Source organism: Artibeus jamaicensis, unplaced genomic scaffold (genome assembly GCF_021234435.1).
Source record: "Artibeus jamaicensis isolate MK-2021 breed Jamaican fruit bat unplaced genomic scaffold, CSHL_Jam_final scaffold_1689, whole genome shotgun sequence".
Classification (NCBI taxonomy): Eukaryota; Metazoa; Chordata; class Mammalia; order Chiroptera; family Phyllostomidae; genus Artibeus; species Artibeus jamaicensis.
Window position 1 is genome coordinate 5,972,154 of NW_026522029.1, and position 19,768 is coordinate 5,991,921.

The following is a 19,768-nucleotide window of genomic DNA, read 5'->3' on the forward strand; positions in this document are numbered from 1 at the left end:
ATCGGTAAGGGCTAAGGCTTAAAAAGCATATCTTAAATTAGGATCAGTGTTATAAAAAAGGGATGGTGACATTTGTTTGCAAATAATTTGCTTTATGTTTATTCTTTTAAAAGTCATTTTAAGTAGTTCTTAGAAACTGTGTTCTCATTGGTAACCAATTATAAGTTTTGTCAGATATAAACAGATAGGAAAGGCAGGCGAGTTTGTTTTAAGCAAAGCAATTTCATTTCTAAAAATTCTACCAACTCTAAGGAATAGCTGCTTTTCTGTCATGTCTTAAACACTTGAAGATTTATTAAAGTAATTATATAACACACATGGAATCCCAAAGACTCTCTACCAAACTGTTAAGTTTAGGTTCCTTTAAACTCTCTTCTCAACTAGACCTTGTTTGTGGCCCCATCCTGTCTGCCTGCTGGCCTTCTTCCGTTTAGTGAGGAATCTCCCTACTTTTGCTGATTACCCTTGATACCTGATCAAGTTCTTTATCTCCCACCTTTGACGTATATAAGCTCTCCACCTGCCTCCAGCAAGAATTCCTCTGCCCTTAATGTTTCCTCTCAGTAATTTCCACCCACTGACCCTCTCACTCTATTTGCCAACTATAAATTTCCAGTGGTATTTGCTTTATTTGGAGCTGAGCTAGATCTTATTATTTTAACAAGTGCCAGAATAATTTTTTCTTTAACAGGGGTCATCACTAACTTATGCCACCTAGTATAATAGTATAAAAACAACATATTTGAGCATAAAATTTACAACATACAAGAGAGGACAAGAGCAAAAAAAAAGCCCACAAATCTACAAATTCTTTTTGGCCTTAAGCCAGTGGTTCTGAACCTTGGCTGCACATTAGAGCCACCTAAAATACTGTTACTTAGAATCACTAAAAGTACTGAGGTCTGAGTTCTACCCTCAAAGAGTCGGATGTAATAGATCTGGGGTAGGCTTGGGTGTCCACATTTCTAAAAGCTTCCTCAGGTAATTCTAATGTGCTGCCAAGGTTGAGAACTATACTACCTTAAGGGACTTGTAAGAGTACATCATTATGGTGGACACAAGCAACTAAGGTGAGCATAGAGTCAGCACCTTAGCTTCTGAAATCTTTGTATACTCTCCCACTATTAGCAAAACAATTTATGCAAATGACTGCCTTTAGTAAAGGCCAACCAATAATTTAAAAATAACTATAATTCAAAGCAGCAAAACTGCCTGATCAGCAATACGAGTAGGTAACACGGAGCACAGGACTTCGGAGGAAGGAGAGGGTCCACGCTGGTCAAAGACAGCCTATGGAAGAGGGAGCTGAGACCTAAGCTGAGTTCTGCAAAGTGCTTTAGATAGGAGGGGAAAGAGAGAGGGGGCCCAATAAGGGAATAATAAGAATAAAAAAGATGGGGAAAAAGCAGCCAGTGGTCAACAGACCAGTCTGGCAGGTACAGAGGATCTGGAGACAAATAAAGGGGAGGGGAGGATGAGTCAGAGGGGGTTAGTTCTGCTAACTGCTGGAGGGGTGGGGGAGGGTGGCAACAGCCAAAGCAGGGAGACCAGAGAGAAGGCTACTGTGAATGATAACTCAGGTGGGAACTCCCAGTGGTATTTTTTATTTTCCAGAGTGTTTAGAATAAAGATGTGGTGAGAAATAGTCAGATTCTGGGTATATTTTGAAGGCAGAGCCTACAGGACTTGCTGATGGATCATATGTGGCTTGTGAGAAAAACGAGTCAAAGATGACATGAAACTTTTTGTGTAACTAACAAATGAAGGTGTCATTAACTACAAGGGGAGAGATTGCAAAGGAAGCTGTGACACGCAGATTTTTGATACATCGAGGCTTCCTTCTAGGCAAGTAAAATCTGTCTAGAGAAACAATATCCATTTCTGCCAGGGGTGTCCAACCTGTAGCCCGGTGGCTGTGAATGCAGCCCAATACAAAATCATAAATTTACTTAAAATACTGAGATTTTTTTGTGATTACATGTTGAAATGTACTTAATGTGTGGCCCAAGACAACTCTTCTTCCAGTGTGGCCCAGAGGCACCAAAAGGTTTTGGACCTCCCCCGCCCCCCGGCCGCACAGGGTACCCTACCTAAAGTCCTGCTTGGTCTTGGTACTGGGTATATATCTTTATTGTGAAAATGGCATTAAAATGTTAGACTGTACAGTTAACCTTCCCGATCCTGACTCCATGCTGTAGAAAAATGTTATTTAACTTCCCATACCTGAGCCACCTGAGAACAGAATCTAGTCCCTCTGTATTTACTAAATTGTTACTGTACTTTCATATATTAGTTTCAGTAACCTAGAGCTAATATAAATTTGTCCCCAGGAGATCTAGTCTTAGTGTCCTGATGGATCAAGCTTCTGGGCTTAACAGGCAGAGGACTAAGATTTGGAGAGTGGTTGAGTTGCAAGAGAATTGGTGGGAGGCCTATTAAAAAATAGATGCCTGAGAACTGGTCCCCAAAATTTTGATTCAGTTGTGTTCTAATGTACTGTCATACCCGAAGGTTCTTAAAACAGTGCTGTTGGCCTTGTCCAGAGGACATTCCTAAAGTCATGTTTCCCAGCACTGAGTTTATAACACATTTTAAATACTAACACTTTTAGTGTCACTAAGCTAATTTAGCAGTAACTATAATGCAGTCGCAGCCAGAAAACAGCAATGCTTCAGTGTCTGTAGATGTATCCATGTTACTACATCATTAAACTGGACTGTTGCCTACCTAGGGCTGCATCAACATTTCAGTAGAACTGTTTGTTATCTTAACTCATTACTTACTGTCTACTGAAGGAATCTAAAGGAATCAAAGTGGGTAAGAGCACAGATCTGGAAACGGGTTCCACCAATGTGTCTGGTCTACTATTTGTAGTTCTGGACATTTGGTCATGTTTTTAATTTCAAATGTGCCTCAGTTTACTCAACTGTAAAATGAGGGTAACTTAAGTTTTATCTATCCTATGAGGAAGTTTTGAGATGAATACATGTTAATACATAGTTATTAGGTTGGCCAATACATACACACATACATACATATATACATACATACATAATACATAAAGTCGGCCAAAAAGTCCGTTTAGTTTTTTTCTGTGAAATAAAAGGTACATGTTTCATTTTCACTAATAACTTTATTAATTTGGATATTCTGAGCATGTCTGCTATCTCCCATTTTGGCTTCTAGTGGGCACAGGCTGGGGTGCTGCTGAACACCTTCCAATGCGTAAGTCAGCCCCACAGCAAAGAATTATCTGGCCAAAATGTCAACAGTACCAAGAAACTCTGTAAACCACTTTGGACATGTTTGATTAGTCACAGAACCTTCTCCATACATTGCACAAATCATTTTTTTTGTGTTTCAGTTCTAGTTTTACCTTTCTTGAAATAATACAGCATAATTTGCTGAAATGTATATCTTTTCTGTCTTCAATATTACAATGGCTGCACAAAAAATTCACCAATTTTGATAAGCCTTTTTAAAATGCATGCTGATAGGACAGCTGTCACAATACAATCTAACAAAACTGTTTTGAATGCAGTTAAAGACAACTAAGTGCTACTGGAGCCATCTACAGAAAAAACTAAGTGAACTTTTTAGCCAACTCAGTATCTAGCACATAATGAGCACTTAAATGTTGTGTAGAGGCCAAATAAGCCACAAAGCAAGGTTCCCTTAAATTCCAACCCATTATTACCTGTCTTCTTGCTTATATGTAATACCATGACTTACACTGTCATACGATCCACCCAGCTGATCATTCTATTTCATATACACTGCCCTAACAATATGTATGTGCAGTTACAGCAAAGATAAATTTTATATACAGGTCAAAGTTTAGTAAAGAACTTCAGTAAATCACAAAAATGTAGAAGGAAAGGAGAGGCTGGAGGCAAAGAGAACAATTAAAAATACCGTGGCTGGTGTAGCTCAGTGGATTGAGCACAGGCCTGCGAACAAAAGGATTGTGGTTCGATTCCCAGTCAGGGCACATGCCTGGGTTGCAGGCCAGTTCCCAGCAGGAGACCCATGAGAGGCAACCATACATTGATATTTCTCTCCCTCTCTCCTTCCCTTCCCCTCTAAAGATAAATAAATTAAAATCTTAAAAAAAAGCATTAAAAATAATGCAAGCTTAAGATCCTGAATGAAGACAATGGTAGAAGGAATGTGGACAAGTTAGACTATATGTAAAATGTAAAGCAAGATAGAAAAGAAACTGGTATACTGGCTGCTTTGCAGAGGAACTGAGTGGCTGGAAAATGGGTGGGAGGGGACTTTTTATTTATGCCTTTTCCTACCATTTTAATTTTAAACACGTGATTATAGTTCCTATATCTAATAATAGTTAGGAAGAGGAAGCTAACTGGAATACGAATTGAACATGAAAGGAAGGACTAAGGGTGAAAAATATGCCAATGTTCTGTTTGTGTGACTAAAAGTGAATAATGGGATGAACAGAAATGCTGAGGCTGAAAGGAGGGTCTGATGAAGTGAGAAGGGAAAATAGTAAGTGCACATTATCACCTAGTTCAGAAATCCCCAAGTGGTCAAGTTGTCTTCAGTATGATGACTAATTTCCCCTATCAGGGCTTTTTATTTTCAGAAGTTGATTCCCATAAGAACTTACTTACTTATTTACCTATACTCTGAACCAAATATTTGTACATGGGAGAACAAATGATACCTGATCCTAGTGTGTTTTTCTGAGCTCAAAAGAAGAGACTTAGAGCAGATGAAGAAAACACTTTTATTAGGGGTTTTGCAACACTAGTCATTTTGGTACACATTAAGGCTTTGCAGCTTTATAGGATTTACTAGGACAAATGCTCCCGGGGGCAGGGGAAATCAGATGTTCCCAGCAGTGACAGAGCAGGGCAGCAAGACGCTCAGGGGTAATAAATGCCCAAAGAGGCACCCGGAGTGTGGACACATTCCCGAACACAAGAAATATCTATAGAGATCATCAGAAACAGTGGGGTGGGAGAGGGAGGTGAAGGAGGATGAGCTGGGTGAATATTAGAATGAGTGAAAATGTAATTGGTTGGTCTCTCTGTTACCAATAGGTTGTGCCTGCCCTGTGTACCTGGGTCCTATGCTAGGCATTAGGTAAAAAACATCATTTCAGTTACCAAGGACTCTGTTTCATTACCAGGGCAAATGTGCAAAAGCAAACAATGACAGAAACTCCTCCAACATTTTAATGTTTCATTATTTAAAACGGGTTTTTAAAAATTAGAGTTTGAAAAAGTTCCTTAAACTTTGTTCAGTTGGCTTTACCTAATTCCCCTTGCCTTCCTATTTTAGAGGAAAACTGAGGCCTACTGAGGTTAGTGATTTTTTCCAAAATCACACTGGTAGTTAAAAGAAGCACGGCAGGGAGAGGCCAAATCTCCTGACACCCAGAATCATTCTTTCCTACTACATCATAAAACCTTACTTATAATTCATTCAGTGGAGGCCTCTTTTTCTTTTCATTCACTGTTATGTGGAATAAAGTGTAGTGAAGAAACCATGGCTTCTGAGACAGACAAACAATGGGGTAGGACTTTTCTGACAAATTACACTGCTTTGCTTAGCATTAAGGCCGGTCCTATATAAGACCATTAATAGCTGGATTGTCCAAAAGAAAGGATAATAAACCTACACTCATAACCAAAGATCAGATATGTGAGTTTGTACCTGCTCAGACTTTATGCTCCTGTCCAAGGATTTTATGACAGATTATATGAAAACTACTAAGCAAAGCTAACAGGAAAAAAAAGTGAAGATAAAAGAATGGCAAGGTTAATACTAATTAATAATTTATTAGAAAATGCCACAGCAAATAAGCTTTAGGGCTTACTACAAGGGTAATAACTCATCTAATAAGTTAAGGAGGTAATCAAAATCAAGGAAATCTAGTTTCAAAGTGTTGAGTAGTTTTCATGAGCTCTAGCAGGGCCCTTTTTATATTCATACATGTTTTCCCCATCTCTCCTAAATAATTTTGATAAACCTGTTTTCAAAAAGTGCCTTAAAGGTGGTATCATTGTCTAAACTTAAAGCATATTGATCCATTTTTCAGTTATGGTATTTTTTGAGGTTGTACACAAATTTTACCACTACTTAAGCTAAAGGAAAAAAATATGCTAATTGTACTTTTTTCAGCCTTAAAATTCTCTCCGCGTTTGTTTTAAAAATGATGAATCAGCTTTCCATGCAGACAGTGCTCTCGCCAACTTGGTGAATGCTCTTAAACCCTACAGACTTTCTGTAAGAAGTGTGGCCAGCACAAGCTGACAAAGTAACACAGTAAAGGAACGGCCAGGACTCCCTGTATGTGCAGGGAGAGCAGCGTTGTGACAGGAAGCAGAGTGGCTGCAGTGGGCAGCCTGAGCCGATTTTCAGCTAAAAGGCCGACACTATAAAGAAAATTGTGTTGAGCCTAACTGCAGATCTAAGAGAAAGCTGGCTATTAAGATATGCAAGCATTCTGAACTGGGAGGAGATAGGAAGAGAAAGGGCCAAGTGATCCAGTTCTAAGCTTCATGTCATTATGTGCCGATATAATCTTGAGGACAAAAAAAATGCTGAATCATGAAATTAAGGAAACAGACATGTAAAGAACCCAAACAAGTAGTTCATCGCATATGTCAAGTTTCCTAATTATGTTACCTTATCATTTTGGTCTTCTTAATCATTTGGAACCAAGTAACTTGAAGGGTCCTAGGAGCTAGAAGAGTAGAGCTCATTCTCAGAAACTGAACTCGAGGATAAGGCTAAAGGCATTTATTTCTACAAGTTACTATACTTTTTACTTCCTGTTTCATTTATGCAGCTCATCATGACCATTTCAGGTAACAATGCAGAAGTTAAAAAACCCAACTTCCTCTTTATAAAGTGATAAAAACTTCAGCAGTTAGTTATGAGAATGGTCGATCTTACTAGCTTTTATAGAAATACTTGCAAGGAAATCACCAAATTCACCTTTGGGTTCAGTGATTTTGGAAAATGTAAGAAAGTAAAAAGCTGTATTAAAACAGATTTGGCATCATGACATACATGCCTTAAAAAAACCCAAATCAAATGCGGTTGCGGTCTTGGTTAAAAACAGAAAAAATGAAAACTTAAGAGTTCCTTCAAGGAAGAATACAAATTAAGGCTAAAAATATCTTTTAAAAAAATTGTTTGCAACAGTGCCTTGGTTGTTAAAATTTTATAGGTAAATATCTCACTTAAGGGTTACTTATTGTTTCTGAATGCTAAGATACTCATTTCAACAATGAAATGAATTGAAAATGAGTTGTTAGAAAAATAGTTTCTCAATTCTTGAATTCAGTTAAAAGGAAGCCTGGGGGAAGAGGAGGCAAGTTAGGTATGAGGCTGAAGAGAACTGAAGGAATCTTACAGGTCAAAGCTCTTCCTTCTTACTTAGAGATCCACAGCAGGGAAGTACATATCAGTTCCACCATTGTAAGTAAGAACCTAACAAATTTCAAAAACTTCAAATTATGTGGATTTTTGGAGACATTTATTATATCAGTTATTCTTAATTATCCACACTAATGAACACAGTGTGGTTAATCTAAAAACTGTTTACTGAACATCAAATTCGTCAACATATTTGGGCAGATGTACCTTACTGATTTTGATTTGCTTATTATGCCATTCATTAAGCACTAAAAGAAGCATGCTGGGAAATAAGAGGAACCAGGTCATATCTGCTATCATAAAATCAATACTATTAATATTATAAACACTGTATCTGTTTACAGATATCTTAATTTGCACTTTGAAATAAATGTATATATTGTCCCAAGTTGAATTAAAAAGGTGTTCTAACCCAGTGTCAAAGACAAACACTGAAGAACACCGGTGAATGTGGCATTGTTTGGGCACAATAAACTTCAAAGTTTACTGTTATTTAAATGTTCAGTGAAACTGTGTTGTAACAACAGTTTTGCTTGAAATACTTGCACCATCAGTTGGCTCACAAGTACTGTGTTATACCCTGACATTGACTGCAATTTAATTTCACCTGAATCATAACTATATGCCTTAGAACAAGTGTTTATTATAGTTTTCTCTCCAGCACAAATTCATGTAAAATGCCTTCCCCCCTAAACATACACATGTACGAGAATTTCCATGAAAGAGAACATTTACCACTAAAGTGCATTTTGAGATGGCATGAAGTATGTAGGTATATTGTATCAAATTACTCCATCCAGAGGACTCCCGGATCAACAACAGTCCCCTCCACCATCCCAGTCTCTCTTATAGAAAAACAGAAAGAGCAGAGGTACATCACAGAACACTCAAGGGTGCACATTTTGTAACGGTCACTATGGGAAACAAAAGATATCACTCTTGTCCTATAGTGAGTCATCTAGTGAAATCTCATTTCTACGGGCCCAAAAATCACATGAAAAGCCCGACGAATTGTGAAGAAAGGTGTGCAGGTGTCAGGAAAAAAAAAAATCTACCTAACACAGAATATGCTCTTATACTTCAGACACTTTTGAAAAAATAAGTACACAAATTACACTGACAAATTCAAGGATAATCAAAGACACCCCAGTGGAGCATTAGAGAAGTCACGGTACTTTTGTCCAGACCTGAATGTGTCAACATGAGGTTTCTGTGCCTTATAAAACCATCCTGGAGTTAAAGAGGAATCCGTGGGCTACGCTCAATCGGTTAACAAGAAACTGAAAAGTATTCTTTAATTACTATCTCTAAGAGGATGTAAGACGCAAGGGAGGGAGTCGCCGCGGGGCCCTCTGCCCCAACATACAATCCAGGGAAGAGTGGTGCTCGAATTCTGCATGAGGCGCACACATTTAGTACTGCGAATTAGTTCCGCTTATAGTTTGTAAGCACAGATGGATAGGGACCTCTCTCTGTCCAGGAGTCGTGACAGCAAAATCACTTCCTGGGGAAGGAGGAGCAAAAGGGAAGTTAAGGGGCCACCCTGACCAGGAAGTGGCTCGCCCTAAACTCGCCTCGATCGCACCTAAAAATGGGGGGATGGGGTAAGCCCTACCAGCTCAGGGCGGTGAAACCACCGCCTCTGAACACGTCGCGACATCACCGTCGTGCCCTCTCTTAATCGACTCTATAGCCACGATTCAATACGGGAAAGTCTCTTCCCTTGCAGGAGGGCCACTGGGCTGTGCCTCAGGGCCAGGAGGGAAGGAGTCGAGAAATGGGGAACTGGGGCCACCGGGAGCCAGGGTAAGCCCCTCAAGAGAAAAGCGTCCCAAGTGCGGCAGGCGTACGCGCGCACGGGCCAAAAAGCTCCCTTCCGCTGGGGTCCTTCCCAGGGTTCCCCCTGCAGCCGGGCCGAGCCCCAGTTGCCTGTCGCGGGAGGAGGTGAATGTGAGAGAGGTGCGCCCCTTACCTTCTCCTCATCCGACACCCGATCCTCGAAGTCGGCCATCTTGGCTGCTCTGGCCCAGCCCGGCCCGGGCGCGAGGCAGGCCGGGAAGGAAGCCGAGTGAGGGAAGCACCGGAGGTGGGGGCCGTCGCGAAGACCCGCCCGGGCGGAGTGGAGGACCCGCCCGGAAACGCCGAACCAGAGGGCGCCATGTCAGTTACGGGCGCCGGGGCGGCCCCAGAAAGTCGCCTTTGCCTCAGATGATTTTTAAGTCTGATATCGTTCTCTCTGTTACATACATTTCCTCACTCATCTATGGAGGGCGCGTGTTTCGACTGTTCTCGGCGCCCGAGCTCCATGCGACCGAAAAGCAATTGCTATTCCTGTAGGTTTTCCCAGGACCAGTGATTTCCATGGCAGACGAGTCCAAAAGAAGTGCGGCTCGGCCCTGCTCGATCGGCAGCTTTTCCGAGCCCAGGAAAGGGGAGGGGGCTGAAAGGTGACCCTCACTCGCACGGAAGCAACACCACTTCACTCCGGGGTCACATCTCAGCCTAGTGCCTGCAGGAGTAGGTGCCGCTCTCCGCACCCTCGGAGGGAATAGGGAGCCCCAGCCCTGGGACGCTCCTTCACCTTCCAAATCTCGGTCCCTGTTCCCTGGGCCGCTCGGCCTCCGCAGAGGCCAACCTCAGGTCCGTCACTATCCCAGGATTCCCGACGCCGGGTTTCCTGCCCATCTCTCCCTCCCAGCGCCCGGCGCCTGAGGGAGCGGCAAGATGGCGGACGGTGGCGGCTTGGCTGAAGCCGCGACTGCTGCGGCTTCTTCCCCGGCACCTGCTCCCGGCCTGAGCCCGCCGCTGGGCTGGAGGGAGCGGCTGCGGGCCAGGCTGGCGGGGACTGGGGTGTCGCTGTGGTTCGTGGTGGGGCTGGGGCTGGGACTGCTTTACGCTCTGAGGGTCCCGCTGCGGCTGTGTGAGAATTTGGCAGCGGGTGAGAGGCCCAGACTTCTCTGGGGACGGGCAGGGGGCAGGGGTCAAAGGGCAGAGACTCAGTGGTCCCTTTTGGGCTTCGGAGAAGGAGTCGGAGGGGTGCGACCGAGCGGGTTCTCGGTCGCAACCCCGCAGCTGGCTGTCAAAACCAGCTGCGGCCGCTGGCTCCTCCCTGGAGCCAAGGCCCGCCCTCCATCTGCTGTCCTCGTTTAGCCGGGGAGACGCCACCCGCCGAGCCGCAGGCTTCGGGCGGTAGGACGGAGCGGGGGAGCCCTCGCAGACTCGGATGCAGAATTCGTACACGCCCCCCACCCCCAACCACCACCACCATTGGTGGGAGCCCTTCCTTTGAGCCTCCCGCCGCTCGTCGGCGGGGGCCACCAACCCAGACCACAAAGATGAGCGCCTCTGAGCTTCGCTTCAGAGAGCGAATACCTAAAAGAGAGAAAATGCCGTGATCTTAACCGCCCATCCTCACGTTTTAAAATGGTTCTGTCGAGCCATCGTTTTCGTGATATTTTTGGCTGTTCTTGGCTTTGGCTTTATCTTGGGTACTACAATAGAAAAGCACAGGTTGGACAGATTAAGAGAGCCACCGATCGCAGCCGGCTCTTTGTTTCAACATTCGTTCAGAGCTTGCGATGTAGTGTGGGCTGAGGGTACAAAGCAAGTGGGAAGTGATGATCCCCGTGGGGTGCTGCAAAAATCACCCTTGAGCAGCCAGGACACGGGATGGGAGCCACGTCCTTACCGTGTTTCCACCCCAGCCCTGAACAGCAACCTCAGAACAAGACGAAAGCATTTCTGTTACGGGATGACTGTGACTGTCAGTACGTGGTTTATTCTGTGGCATGAAAAGACAGATGTCTCCATTTCTGTTTCACGAGATGCCACGAAAGACCGAGAAAAATTTCCGAGCATTAGTTCGGAAATATTTTGGACTTTTTAGAACAAGCATTATGTAAATTCAGATATAACTAACATGCTAAAGAGCAAGCTCAGTAAATGAGCTTTGCTACACTTTGAAAAAGCAAATTTGGTGTCCCTGTAATAGGTTAATTAATGAAGTGCTGACACGTTTTTTTATGCTCAGTGAAATGTTATTCATTGAGCTTCTCATTTTTTCATATGTAGGTACACCATTTAGATGAGAGTAGGTAACTATAACAATTTTTTCTCTCTGTAAAACCCAAAATATTTATGAGACAATTATTTGAAGTGAAGAATCTGGTGCAGACTTTCAGGAAGTCAGGGGCAAGGAGGGAGCACTCAGTTTTTGCTCCTCTCTTTTGGGTTATTTTCCCTCACTAGCCGACATACCAAATACACACCCTGTTTTCTTCCAGCTGATTTGCAACACTGGTTTCTATCTTACCGAAATAATTAGGGAGTGTTTAAAATCTCTCCTGCAACCGATGTTTGTTTAGCTATCCTTATAGATTTACAAAAGTTCTTAGCTAAATTATGATTTATAAATTATTAGTTTTAATCTCAAAACCAAGCTAAATTATTTTATTTTAATCTGCTTATTTAACAAATCAACATTGTAAAACCCTCACCTTACATGTGTGAAGGCAAATTTTTAAAGGATAGAGTACAATGTGAATTTCGAGTAGCTTTTTAAAAATTAACAACCTTTCTCAAATGAATCTCATACTAGGTATTAATCTACTTATGTTCCTCTACTCATAAAGACACTGCATATCTGTAACGAGTACTATGAATCCCCATTTTTTTTAACTTTGATTTTTTCCCCCCCTTTGGCAGTGACAGTATTTTTAAACTCATTGACACCCAAATTCTATGTGGCACTTACGGGAACATCTTCTTTGATATCAGGACTAATATTTGTAAGTAGTTTCCATTTCCTTCATGCTTTTGTATTTATCTAAGGATCAAATCTCTTTATATGGTTACAATAACTATAAATATTTATGGATCAACATGCTCAAAATGTGTTCAGCATTTGGAAAGCCACTGCCTCTGCTCTCCACTTTTAGAGGTTGACTGTGCATAAAAGACTGGGAAGTGGGTTGTTAACTAAATGCCTGCAGGGCCCAGCTTGGTGCTCCCAGATGAAAATGTGTGACATGGGCAGAGATTAAAAATTAGAATTCCTTGTTTACTTGGAAGACTGGGTGAACCGGACAGTGCATGCTTCTTCTAGAAGGGGCTGCAGCTGATTGTTGTCACATAGACTTGCAGACCATTATTACCAGATCTTCCAATTTTTCAGATGATTCTAAGAGAACATGGATACACAGTGTTTGTATAAAATCTAATAATACTTCAATCTTGGCAACATGGGACAAACTAAAAATTTATCTCTGTCTTGAATTCAGCCTGTAGGCTGCCAGTTATCTTCCCTGGAGTGGTTAAGAGCGGGAATTTGGTGTCAGGTTAACCGTCCCTTTAGGGGTGTGACTTTGAACAAGTTAATTTTCTATGTCCCAGTTTTCTCAAATGTAAACTGGGGGGCGGGTACATTAGTAGTCTCTACTTCATAGGATTATGAAGACTAAATGAGATACGGTATGTAAAAGCTTTTAACAGCCTAGTACTAACAGTGAACACAATGAATTTTGGCTATTAATTCAGCTTCTCATTGTCTTGTTTGACCAAGCTAGCATTTTTAATTAAAAAATGTTTTAGAATTTTATAATCTTTATTAACATCCCTAGGTACTAGTGTTTCCTTGAATAAACTTTGGAAAAATACTGCTACCCATGAAAATCTTAGGAAGTATGGCATGCATGGCCAATGACTTCTTCTCTACTTTTCTCTCATCTCTAGATGGTGCTCTCCAGCTGTAGTAGAAATAACAGCATCTGTGTTGGAGTGTTTTGGGTTTTTTTTTTTTTACAAGGACTAAGACTTGACCGTTTTGTTAGAGTGAAATGCCGGACAAGAAAGAGATTTTTCTCTTGACTTAAAAAAAAAAATTATTGAGGAATTCGGGATGAAAAGTATGGATTAATATAAGCCTCAAAATTTATTGAATTATAAAGCCCACTCATAATTAAACATACTTTATCATATTTAGTCAATAGCATATGAGTCCAAATAAAGAAAATAAACTCTCTTTAAATTGCTGATGTAGAAAATGCATTGGTCTTAAAACCAGAAGATGTGGTTTTAAGTCTTGACTCTGCCACTTACTGGCTGATGCTTTGGGCAAGTCACAGCTATGAGTCTTAATTTCCTCATTTATAAGAAGGGGAAATTTTACATATATATTATCTTCTTAAACCAAAGCTTTAAAATTAGGAAATTGAAGTAAAATTTTAAAGGTTAAATGATATTACTACTCTTGTAATACTGATGGGTTTTCATCAGGGAAGGTTATTATTGTTTATAAGTTGTTGTATCACCGGGGCATACCAAACTTGTACACACACACACACACACACACACACATACACACATACACACATACACTGAGGTAAGTTGGGGAGGCAGGCTGTGTAGCTCTTAGGCACTCTTGGATTTGGGGGAATACCATGGTAAGCAGACAAACACAGATTCGGTTCTCATGAAATATGGCCTAGAAGGTGATTGTGGAGATTGCCTCATTCACCTGACAATATGTTATTGAATACCTGCCTACTGGGTGCCACACTTTCTGAGCACTGGGCTAGCAGAACTGAACCAACCAGAAGAAAGTCCCTGTCCTCTTGGAGCTTACGTTATATTAGAGCAATACACAGTAGCAGATAAATAAGTAAAACACATAGTATGTTTTTACTGTTAGTGATATGTGCTAAAGGGAAAAATGAGTCAGAAAAAGGCATGTGAAGTGTAGAGGAAAAGGTGGCAATTTCAGACAGGGAAGTTAGGGAAGGCTTCACCGAAACAGTGATTCTGTAGTAGAGATCTGAAGCACATGAGGAAGCCAGCCGTGTGGTTTTGTTACTTCTTCCTGAAGGGTTAGTATGCTTGGGAGCTTGAAGAATAGCAACGAGATCAGTTGTTCTACTAATTATTACAGGGAAAAGATGCCTCTGAAAGGAAAGCACAGATCCAATGTGAGTACAGCTTTCCGTTCCATGGAATCAGGAAGTTTCCCAAATGTGTGTCATTGAAGCTGTGACCCAGAGGAGCCAGGCAAAAGGCAGTTGAGAAGGTTGGAGTGTCCAAACATGATGCATTCTGCTAACTTAGCACAGAGAGCTAGCTTCTTTTTGTAACAGTGGTAAACCATGGAAACAGAAAGAAATGAATATTCTGATTTTTAAATGGTTCAAAATGGGTTTTAAATGGTTCAAAATGGCTCAAAATGTAGTTCTGACTCTTAATCTACATTAATAATACTGCCAAATACTAGAACAGTAACTTCTTGCTCAAAAGGCACTTATCATTCTTGTATAACCATGTTTAATAGATAGGATGTTGAGGCTCTGAGAGGCTGGAGTTTAAGCGACTTGCCCAAAGCACACAGCTAATAGCCAAATCAGGATTCAAACGTTAGTCTCACCCTAGTTTAATCCGCCGCCTGGGGTTAGTTGTTTCCAACTTGTTTTTCTCTTTAACTATGCTATAGAGATAGAATAAAATGACAGTGTAATATAACAGAGTTAGATTACTTACAGATGAAACCTTTTTATTGTTTTTAATGCTTTATTTACAGATGTATTCCTTCTAATTTTAACTAAGCTTTTCTAAATTTTATGACAAAGTATGAAAAAGGCATTTCACTTTTGTTTGGCATGTGTTATTGGGGAATCTTGTGTTTGGCTTATTTGTTTTGGAAGGAGAGCACACTTAAAATGCTGACTCAAAACAGGAACATCTTGAGATAATGTTTTAATTTGAGCTCACATATCTGCTGATCAGTCCTATATTAAGTAAAGGGTGTTTTCTCTTTGTTGTAGATGTTCGAATGGTGGTACTTCCATAAACATGGCACGTCTTTTATGGAGCAAGTGTCTGTGAACCATTTGCGACCACTGATGGGAGGAACAGGAAACAGCATTTCAGAGCCAAGTTCTCCTTCCAGTAACAGAGAAAGTGAAACCAGCAGACAGAATCTGTCAGGTGACCGCTTATCTAATGTGTTTGCAGAGCTGTGTAGTTAAGATTGTGTTTGGCTGTGGGAGGTGGAAAACTCACAACCACAGAGAGAAGTTGGTCTTTGATGTAAACATAGGTAATCCACAGCTTGTACTGGAGAGCAATGGTCATCAGAAGCCCAGACTCTTGTTTTGTTAGCCTGCCACCTCCAAATGCAGTTTTGCCTTGTGGTCCAAGATTCTGGCTTCAGCTCTCATAGCAACATTCCAATCAGCAGGATGGAGAATAGGCTGGGAGAAGTACACCCTTTCCCCTGCCTCACCACACAGCAGCCAAGGACACTTCCCGAAAGTGTTACATACTGTCTCAGCCTACTTCTGACTCATCAGACCTTTGTCCAATGGCCACAGCTGTAAAGGAAGCTAGAAATTGTCATTATTTTCTCAGTGTACATATGCCCAGGTAATATTGAAAAATTAGGGGACTTTATTAGATAAAGGAGAGAGTAGAGACAATTAGCCATCTCTGGCAAGAGAACAAAGTTAGGAGAACTTTGTTTTCTTTTATCCTCAATGCCTTTTATTCTCATTGTACTTACAAAGACATCAAAATTATAGTTATTCAGGTATGGATGTTCCTTTGTCATGCTTTAATTATATATTTTTCTCTATATGTATCTAGTAATACAAAATAACTGTTAATGATATACATTTAGGAAAGTAAAATTTTCAAAGCCAAATAGTAATTTTTTTGAATTATTCATTTCATTTGGTGTAGATAATAATCATACAAATGAGTACTTCCATAGATTGCCATAAGGTCTCATTTGTTCAGTAAACTTAACCACTAGGCTTATGTTTGTTTAGTGGAAGAATACTGCCTGAGTGCAGTTGCTGGCATTTTTAAATGTGGTCAGAGAAAGTCTCTGAAAAAGCACCATCTAAGCTGAGTCCTGGAGCATGAGTGGATGCTGACCAGGAATCCTAGGGGTGGGGTGGCAGCCACTTGGGTACAAGAAGGAGAAATGGTCATTTCCTTTCCCCTTCTCCTTTCTCCTCTTTCATAAAACAATTATAGAACTCCTAACAATGAAACATATTACTATGGATATGATATAGATCTGTCCTCAAGATGCTCAGAGTCCAGTGTGTAAATAATTACATAACAATGGTGCATTATATAACCTTATTCCCTATTGTGAGTTTGAACACATCATTTCATAATGGGAGTGACGATAACCTTAAGAACATTCTGGTTTGGTAGAAGATACAGACATATAAATAAGGATAGCAAAAGATATAAAAAGATATGTAAATAATATACTTAAAAGATACTTCATGATAATCTGCTCAGGCTGCCATGACAAAATGCCATAGACGGGGTGGCTTAAACAGTAGAAACTTGTTTTCACATAGTCCCAGGTCTGAAATCAGACCTCCAACAAGGTCGGGTTTGGTGCGAGCCCTGTGGTAACAGAAAAGAGGGTGTAGTTAGTGATTCTTGGAAGGAGGGCCATAAGAATTGTGTAGTTCTGTATCTTGTTCTGTAGTATTTTCTTCCACAGATGTATACAGTGGGGGAACCAGTTTTGAATTTATACCCCCAAGTTCTAGATCCACATTTCTCTTTGCTAGAAATCTCTACCTTTGATGGCTCTAAGCTCCTAAACTCACTCTTTCCAAAATGAAACTGTCTTCTTTCAGTAGGATTCTTAACAATCCTAAAAGCTGTTAATGGTACCCAATTCCCATACTAGAATCATTTGGGTTGTTTCAGATTATATCTCTCTTATTTCCCCCTTTTTCTCCAAACAGTTAATACCCATCATATTCTATTGATTCCCATCAAAAATTATTTTGACTCCATCCTACCTTTTTTATTCTAACATTTGTTGCCCCATGTCTGGGCTCCTAATATCGCTTTTCCCGACTTGCTGTAGTATCCTGACTGGTTCCTCAGCCTCTGATGCTTCTTCTTTTTGTACATCCTTTCCTCTTAGTATGTAAGAAAGGGGTGCTCAAACTTTCTGGATTCGGGCATCCTTTATACTCTTAAAATGATGAGGACCTCAAAGAGTTTTCGTTTACTTACACTGATTATTGTATTAGAAATGAAGACAAATTAAAAATATTTATTATTTTAAAGTAACAGTAAACCCATTACATGTTAACACTTTTACAGAATGAACCGTATCCCCCCAAATTCATGCGTTAAAGCTATAATCTCTCCTGTAACTGTATTGGAGATAGGATTTTCAGGAGGTAATTAGGTTAAATGAAGCAGGATGGGGTCCTACTCTCATAGGACTGGTAGCCTTAGAAGAAGAGGAAGAGAGAGAGATCAGTTTCTCTCTCCACCATGTGAGGGGCCATGTCAGGGACAGAGGAGAACGCAGCCATCTGCAAGTCCAAGAGAGCTCGTGCCAAACCTGACCTTGTTGGAGCCTTGATTTCAGACCCGGGACTATGTGAAAACAAGTTTCTACTGTTTAAGCCACCCCGTCTATGGCATTTTGTCATGGCAGCCTGAGCAGATTATCATGAAGACTACTATCGTTTTACATTTATTTAAATCTCTTCATGACCTGGCTGTCGTGGCTCAGTAGATTGAGCATTCATGGACTGTGAAGCAAAGGGTTGCCAGTTCAATTCCCAGTCTAGGGCACATGCCTGGGTTGCGGGTCAGGTCCCCAGTGGGAGTCATATGAGAAGCAACCACACATTGATGTTTCTCTCCCTATCTTTCTCCTTCCCTTCCACTCTCTAAAACAAATCTTAAAAAAAAAATTATAAGTAAATAAATAAATCTCTTCAATGTCTAGTTTAATAGAAGGCACCTTATTCTCATATCTGCTTCTATATTGTTGGGATCTGTTGTTTCGGTCAAAGTGTATAAACAAAATCTGGTCTCACACAGATATATGGTTTGAAAAGGGTGGACTATTTTAATAACCTTTTTAGAAAATTGTGGGTATTCTTTTTTTGATACTATACCAAAATGTACCGAGAGGCGCTTTCCTAAAGTTTAGTTGCAGTGTGGAGTGGTCGAGTGGTTTTAGATGCTTGTTTGCCCGGAGTATCCGGCAGCCTTCTGCGCATCCAAGGTGGCTGGTGATTCAGCGTCAGTTCAGGCACCACCTTCCTTCTGAAACCCTTCTCTCCCTAATCCCCAGAGCAAAACTAATCACTTCGTGTTTCTCTCTTGGAACAAACTGTATCTCTCCTATAGCACTTATCATACAGTTTTGGTGGTAGTTTACATGACTCCCATGCTACGTTTAATTCTTTTAAAAAGTATTCTCAAATGCTGTGCTAGGCTCCAGGAATATGTACAGAAATGAACAAAATTTTAAGAGTTCATATTTAAAAGGGAGAAACTTAAAACACATAATCACATTATGATATGGTAAGTGCTGTCATTGAATTGTGAGCCAAATGCTGTGAGGACAGAAATAAGGGCATTACTAGATTTAATTGTGTGCTTTGTGAAGGCGGGGCTTTATTTGTCTTGGTGCTATATCAGTGGCTAGCTCTGTACTTAGCATACAGTGACTATATGATAAATGGTGAGTTAAGATTTAATTGCATTTGCTTAAACTGTCTTATTTCCTCCCTTTTCTCCTTTGTTTTTTAGAATGCAAGGTATGGAGAAACCCTCTAAACCTTTTCAGAGGAGCAGAATATAGGAGGTATTACATTTTGCTTTCTGTATAATTATGGCATTGGTTTTAGAGTAAAAGTATTATGAAAACACTTGTTTTTATCAATATATCACAGCTCTCCTATTTGGAAATACTGATACAAGATAAGGTAAAGTGATTAGCCCAAAGTTTATTTGACAGCATCTTGACTGCATTTACTTTTATGATCATGAGAAACATTGCTTCAAACCATACATTTGTCATACATAACAAGCATACATTTGGCCCCTGGTTTGAAAAGTCAGAAAGCCTTTTCAAAGAATTTATGAGATTAAGACAAAATTTCAAGTGTCAGTATGTTCTGATGCATATGTGCTCGATTTCAAAATGTATTTGAGGATTCACTAGAAAATACCAATCTGAATGTGAATGTGAACGTGAACTTCATTTATGCAACAGTACAGAGTTTAGTATTTTTATATTATATTTTATATTGCCATTTTCTATCTACTCTACTGTGTCCTTTTCTCTCCTGGTTTTTACACTAAATGAGAAAACATCTTTTGAAATTTATGACCAGAGACACTTTATGTTTTACCCGGAGGTAGACTGGGCATGTTATTTAATTCATCGAACAAGAAACATCATGTGTCTGCTGTATAGGGGCGCTGTGTAAAATGATGGGGATGCTAAATGATTAAGCAGTCATCTGTGCTTAAGGACATGATGGTGTAAGACAGTCAGTCCTGGGACATGAAAACTAGGCTT

General features: G+C 40.6%; 2 protein-coding genes and 1 pseudogene across 5 annotated transcripts in view; 2 read left to right on the forward strand and 1 right to left on the reverse strand.

Moving 5' to 3' along the window:
* CAPZA1 (capping actin protein of muscle Z-line subunit alpha 1) overlaps positions 1 to 9,492 on the reverse strand; it is a 35,567-nt gene extending 26,075 nt beyond the window's left edge. Inside the window, exon 1 of the mRNA XM_037152514.2 lies at positions 9,386 to 9,492. Coding sequence (XP_037008409.2) covers positions 9,386 to 9,424 — 39 coding nt within the window. The 5' untranslated portion in view covers positions 9,425 to 9,492. The remainder of the gene's footprint in view (positions 1 to 9,385) is intronic.
* Positions 1,395 to 6,525, forward strand: LOC128625974 (60S ribosomal protein L36a-like; annotated as a pseudogene).
* The window catches only part of ST7L (suppression of tumorigenicity 7 like), a 69,096-nt gene continuing 58,443 nt past the window's right edge, over positions 9,116 to 19,768 (forward strand). The window contains exons 1-4 of one of the 4 annotated variants that reach the window (XM_037152506.2): positions 9,622 to 9,746; positions 12,118 to 12,200; positions 15,222 to 15,384; positions 18,994 to 19,048. In XM_037152506.2, coding sequence (XP_037008401.1) covers positions 9,677 to 9,746; positions 12,118 to 12,200; positions 15,222 to 15,384; positions 18,994 to 19,048 — 371 coding nt within the window. In that variant the 5' untranslated portion in view covers positions 9,622 to 9,676. Of the gene's footprint in view, positions 9,220 to 9,621; positions 9,747 to 10,102; positions 10,352 to 12,117; positions 12,201 to 15,221; positions 15,385 to 18,993; positions 19,049 to 19,768 lie in introns of those variants that run through there. The other 3 variants (XM_037152505.2, XM_037152507.2, XM_037152508.2) reach the window with 3 other exon arrangements.